Raw genomic sequence first — 6,349 nt, 5'->3', positions numbered from 1 at the left:
CCAACCTCGACTATTGCCAAACGGAAGAGTCCCTAGACGCAAGGCTATATGGCCTCGACTTAGGACGACTAAAATCCCTAGGGGTTGTACGAGGTCCGACCTCGCCTATCGCCGAACGGAAGAGTCTCTAGGTGTAAGACCGAATGGTCTCGACTTAGAACGACTGACAACCTAAGGAGGGTACAAGGTTGGACACCTTGCCTACCATCGAACGGGTGCGCTAACGGCTGAGGGTTGAGGTACCTTAACGCCAACGCGAAAAAGCAAACGATAAGAAAAAAGAAAAAGAAAGAAAATACAAACACAAAACAGAAAACAAAAAATATATGTATATACAACATTATGCGAGCAAAAATCTAAGCAACCCCGCATTGCCCGAACGGAGAAGGATGGGATTGCAAGGCTAGTGGTGCAGGGTTAAAACGTGTTTGGGCAAACAAAGTACTTCCATTCAAGCTGACCCTGGACCATTAAGCCCCGAGCGATTTCGATTGGGCCAGACGTTTACTCTCTTTCACTGACGACTTCTCGCAGCTCAGAGAGTGGGGGACTGATGATGGAGATATTAGAAGCGGCCCAATATAATACAGACCCGGGGTTCGGAAGTGCATAACTCGAGTAGCCCAAGAAGAGTCTCGAATCCAGTGCCCGTCTCTGGGTCCAGAATGATGGGCCTTGACTTAGTCTCATGGCCCACCGTAGGGGCATTGACTTAGTCTCGTGGCCCATCATGAGTTTAACTTGAGAGGTTGAGATTTTATCGGTATAAAATAACCCCGTGCAGTTATTACAAGATCACGTCTAATTCCCTTACAAAACATCTTTTTTATGTTTAATTATATCTCAAATTCCCTTGTAATCTTCTTACAGCACTATACTATATCAATACAAGAATTGTCTCCACGACAATTATTAATTGTCTTTTCTATCGAATCATCATTCGGTAGCCTTCTTTATTCATTGGGTTTAATGATTCGGGATACCCCGGGTAATTAAATCCATCAGACAATCATACATTTACTTTGGAAAACTTCATTTCCATTATATTATCTTCGTATGACAATTTGGCTCTGACTTTGCAATATATATCATCAACTGCTTCCATTACTTCCTCTTTTGAAGAGAGGAAATATACAGCAAACCCCACAAAGCTTTTACAACACCTGAAAGAATTAAGATCAATGGAGATACCATTTGACTTAGCTTGTAGCATCGGTATTGAAATAATCTCAAGGCATTGGCCCTAGTGATAGGATCCACTAGTGAAGAAAGTGGAAAGTTAACACTGGAAGGAGTCTTTCTTTGAAACGGAAAATGAATACACATCTTAGCTAAAAAATTCCCTGGCCAAGGCCCTCTTTTATCATCATAAACAGAGAATCCAAGTGAATGTAATTCTGAGCACTTTTTTGCTACGCCAGCTATGTTTCCATCAAAGGCAAAACGGGGATCTGCATATAGTTGGCTTATAGTTTTTGATAGTTTTCACTACAATATCTGAGGTCAAGGTATTGAAGGCGAGGAAGTTGATTGAAACTTTCAGGTAAAGAATCAAAATCACTTCCTATCAGACTCAAGTATTCCAACGAGATCAAGCCTTCAACATTGTCTGGCAATGACTTTAGATTTTTGCATTGTATAATCTCAAGAACTTTAATTTGAGATTTTTCAGCTCACATAATTCGTCATAAAGGCAATCAAGATGTTTGCAAAAACCCAATACAAGCCTAATGAGGTGATGCAATTGTTGGATCGATGACGAGAGTCTTACCATTCCAACATTAATTAAATACAACTCCACCAGATGTGGCGTTCTTGCCTTAATTTCTGGAAATTTTTTTAATTCTTTACACTCGTAAAGATCAAGAGAGCTGAGAGATGAAACTTGATTGAAGCTAGGAAGTTCCTTAAGTTTCCTGCATCGCCTTAAATTCAATAAAACTAGCTTGCTAAGATTTCCAATGGATTTGTGGTCCTTTTTTAAATTGATGCAGTCTTCAAGGACTAATCTCATCAAATTTGGCATCCAATAAAAATATGGGATTTCTAACAAAGACTCGGAAAAGCTAAGATCCAAAAGGATCAATTTGTCTAATTTCTGCAAGAAAAGATGGAAAATAAAACAATGCTGAAGTCTTTGATGAAAAGAAAAAAGACACACAGCATGTAGCAAGTCAGATTAGAATCATATACCTGAGTTATGCTCCATTTCTCTAGAGAACTAAACCGCAAAGAAAGACCAATAAGCTCGGATGATGCAAAGCTTTCTGGTAATGAAGTGAAATGATAGAATGCAATTTCAAGCCACCTCAAACTGCTAGGAAGATAATCATCCATGAGATGGAAATCACTACTACCACCACCAACTTTGAACATCTTCAAATTTGTCATCTTTTTGAAAGTAATTTCAAAGCTAATTTTCTCATCAGCATCCCATCTAACAAACCAGTTAATACCTTCTATGTCTTTATTAGCCTGAAAGAAGAAAACAGAGACAGTACACACTTTAATCTTTTTAATATATGCATTCAATACATTTGGGAGGAGAATATAAAAAATGAACCTTCAAGTTAATTTTGTTTTTTTTTTAGTATTATTGACTCTGTTACAATTTAAAAAGGAACCTTCAAGTTATTAATTAGAAAGGAATATAATTAAACCACGTCATAACCTAATCTTACTATATGCATGCATCTACGAAAGAAAAAACCACACTATATATATATATACACGGATTCAAATACCGACTGAGCTTTCCGTGGGGTCGTGTGGACTGCACCATTAGATATACATAAATGCACTACAAGTGTTCGGAAATGCACAAGAATGAAATACACAAAATTCACCACACCTAATGATGCATTTCCAAACACTTTATGGTACATTTATGCGTACCCAATTGTGAGTGACTCCATGACCGCACAGGAAGCCTTATGTGTATGGGAACCTGACCCTTCCGCTTCTTACAACCATCATTTTTTTTTGAAAGCTACAACCATCATTTTAATCAACTAATATATTTACTACAGCTTCCTACAGTATATTTGCCTTACCATTTTTCCGCTTAACATATCAACACGATCCTTATTAAGCTGCCATAACCTGCTCTTAGGTTTCTCCTGGCTTGCAATATGCCAACCCATTTCTTGGATTAGATCCTGCATCTCAATTCTTCCATTTTGGACTGATATAAGAGATTTATCAATGAGCATAGATAGATCACTGTCAAGCACACCTTTTACATATTCTTCCCTCCAATTTCTGTAAAAACACGTAATATCTAAAAATACATTTTTATAGTCGGGATCTAGCCCATCAAAACTTATCTTGAGCACCGCAAGAATTTTATCTTTAGGGGTGTGGAGGGAGTCAGTGTCATTGAGTTTCGTCAAGATGGTATTCCAGTTGTCAGTATTTTTTCCACAAAGATGAGTACTCAAAAGTTTGAGAGCTAATGGAAGACCCATAGCATAACGCGCTATTAATCCAGAGAGTTCTTTGACACCAGGCGCAGGTTCCTTTAAGGCAAACAAACTGGACAGTTGAATAGCTTCCTCCTCTCTCAGTTCCCCTACCAAACCAATCTTGACTTCCAGCTAATTTCTGTAATTGTTCCACCTGGAAGTCATCAAGAACAATCAAAACCTTTTTCGTTCTAAACTATCTCTGTATCTTCCTCATTCCATCAAACTCATCTTTTTTTTTTTTTTTTTTTTAATACTACTAACTCTATTATAATGCAGTATCTGTTCATAACTACTTTCTCAACCAATTGAAGCACAAGAGTTAGTATTGCCTCCACTGAGGCTCGAACCCACCACCTCCCGTATAAAGGGAAGGGTATCAAACTCATCGTTTATTTTCATATTCTCCACCTTTAGAATGGCTTTTAAAAGTTCCCCTGGCAATTTAGTGATCTTATGTTCTTTAACATTACCAAGATAGCAAGCTCCATCAAATTGGCTCAAAAAGTTGTTAAAAACAACCATTGCAATTGTTGTCTTGCCAATACCCCATACCCTAAATCCCAATGAATGGAACATCACCAGGTTTCTGTGTCAATAACTTACCTACATCGGTAAGTCTAGATTCCAATCCCACGAAATTGTTTTCAAGAACAGTTGAAGCTTGAATGGATTGATTCAATCGAGTAAATATGTTGTTAGTAACTGTTTCGACGCATGTTCCTTCGAACCTGACAATATTGAACACAAATATAATTGAAGCATACAATTGAATACTCAGACTTAATAGAATTCAAGCAATGATACTAAGATTATTATGGGAAAGATCCCATTATATACACAAAGCCATGAGACTTCAATGCAAAATTTCAATGATTCATCAAAGAAGTTGTAGGTGTTCTTCAATTCTTAAGGAATTAGGCAAAATGCAATTTTAATTTCTCAATTATTGCCTTTTATAAAATTTGGTTTATTTGAACAATATTGATCCCCAGTTATCTAAATATTGTTTATTTAAAAACTCTCATTATATAAAACTCTCAAACTCAATCAATCAGTATACAAAGTGCCTAAATTTGTTGCTAATCATCATAAATTTGGCTATTAGAAAAGTTTAAAAATAGTTTTTCGTGACTCTCATAGGTGATTGAATTCATACACTTTGAACAATTGAGACCTCAAATTTGTTCAAATTAAAATATAAGGGACCAAATTTCATATATGATAAAAGTTGAGTTACTAAAAATGTAGTTTCTCTCTAATGAATATGGGTATATGGCAGTCTATACTTTAAAGTTTTTCTTTTCAACATTAAACTAGCGCATGTAATCCTTGAGTAATATACGAATACATTATTATTTTTGAGCTATACTTTTATTATTATATTTATATATATTTAAATTTATTTATTTATATAAGTAAGAGAAGTAAGATATATATATATATATATATATATATATATATATATATATATATATATATATATATATATATATATATATATATATATATATAATATGACATACACCCACACACATGAATTCATTTTTTGTTTTTATAGGTCGCCACCTAGACCGGTTAGGCCGAATACATTATTATTTTTGAGCTATACTTTTATTATTATATATATATATATATTTAAATTTATTTATTTATATAAGTAAGAGAAGTAAGATATATATATATATATAATATATATAATATATATGACATACACCCACACACATGAATTAATTTTTTGTTTTTATAGGTCGCCACCTAGACCGCTTAGGCGCTAGGCGCTAGTCTACCGCCCGACTAGCGCCTAGCGCCTACTGCAACCATGCTCGCAATATATAAATAAATAAATAAATTTAATTTCATTTTTGGTCTTAGATTTATAGGTGACAATCCACTTTAAGTCCTTATTTATCAGAACATCTACTTTTGATTTGTGGCATGATCATTTTTTGTCCGTTATTAACAAAACAATTTAAATATTTTTAAATACAAGGCATTTCGATCTTCAATCATGGTTTTTTTTTTAAATAACTCAATCTACGTATGAGATGCCCCATGATCAAAGAAGGTCGATTGCCGATTACATGACCCCCGAATTCAACATGCACAACTCAATCTATGTACCACCGCTTGAGAATGTCAACTTCCACGTGCATCCTTCCATTCTAACTTTGGTGCAAAATAGTCCGTTTGCCGGACTACTATCGGAGGATCCGCATGTGCACATCACGAGGTTCATAAGAGCTTGCAGCATGTTCCATCAAAAAAGCGTAAGCGATGAGGTGATAAGGCTAAAGCTATTCCTATTTTCCGTTATTAGGGAAACTTCACGATGGTTGGATAGTCAAGACGACCATCATTTTGGCTCGTCGCAACAACTCTACAAGGAATTCATGAATGAATTCTTTCCACTCACCAAGATAATGAAGATAAGGAGACAAATTGAAGAATTTAAGCAATGAGGTATTGAAAGCTTGGGTGAGGCTTGGAGGAGATTGGAGGAGATTTAAGGTCTTGAAGAGACAATGCCCGCACGATCTTATGCATCCTTGGGATGTGGTGAGTTCATTCTACGGGGATTATCGGATGAAGGAAAGATTCTCCTTGATTCTTCATTAAGGGGAGCATTTGTATCCTTAGCATTACCCGAAGCGAAGGGGCTTATTGAGAGGATATCACTGAATACTTCCTTTTGGTATGACAACAAGGATGATCACACCAGCATGTATGAACTAAAGGGCAATGTAGCTAATGAGGCGAGAATTGAAGCAATGGACTATGAGATAAAAAGGTTACAATCTATGGTGGAGAAGATGGATGTGAAGGCAAAGCCATGCATGGCATTGGCACTCTATTGCAACATATGTGGTGGTCATCATGATACA

General features: G+C 36.0%; 1 protein-coding gene across 1 annotated transcript; it reads right to left on the bottom strand.

Moving 5' to 3' along the window:
* Positions 1-1,009: 1,009 nt before the first annotated feature.
* Positions 1,010-3,467, bottom strand: LOC116027109 (TMV resistance protein N-like). The gene is made up of 4 exons (XM_031268535.1): positions 3,054-3,467; positions 2,194-2,475; positions 2,052-2,098; positions 1,010-1,163 (listed from the first exon to the last, which is right to left on the bottom strand). The coding sequence occupies exons 1-4, from the start codon at positions 3,465-3,467 to the stop codon at positions 1,010-1,012; spliced, it is 897 nt and encodes a 298-aa protein (XP_031124395.1).
* Positions 3,468-6,349: the final 2,882 nt, after the last annotated feature.

Source organism: Ipomoea triloba, chromosome 8, assembly GCF_003576645.1.
Source record: "Ipomoea triloba cultivar NCNSP0323 chromosome 8, ASM357664v1".
Classification (NCBI taxonomy): domain Eukaryota; kingdom Viridiplantae; phylum Streptophyta; class Magnoliopsida; order Solanales; family Convolvulaceae; genus Ipomoea; species Ipomoea triloba.
Note: the sequence above shows the minus strand (reverse complement) of the source record. Positions and strands in the feature narration are given on the sequence as shown.

Bases quoted from the DNA above. Each gene is read 5' to 3' on its own strand.
- LOC116027109 (XM_031268535.1), bottom strand. From the start codon at position 3,467: ATGGGTCTTCCATTAGCTCTCAAACTTTTGAGTACTCATCTTTGTGGA. The intron at 2,099-2,193 runs GTATATGATTCT...CTTTTCTTGCAG, and splicing joins AGAAATGGAGCATAACTCAG to AAATTAGACAAATTGATCCT. The intron at 1,164-2,051 runs GTTAGAAATCCC...TAATTCTTTCAG, and splicing joins CTTAGCTTTTCCGAGTCTTT to GTGTTGTAAAAGCTTTGTGG.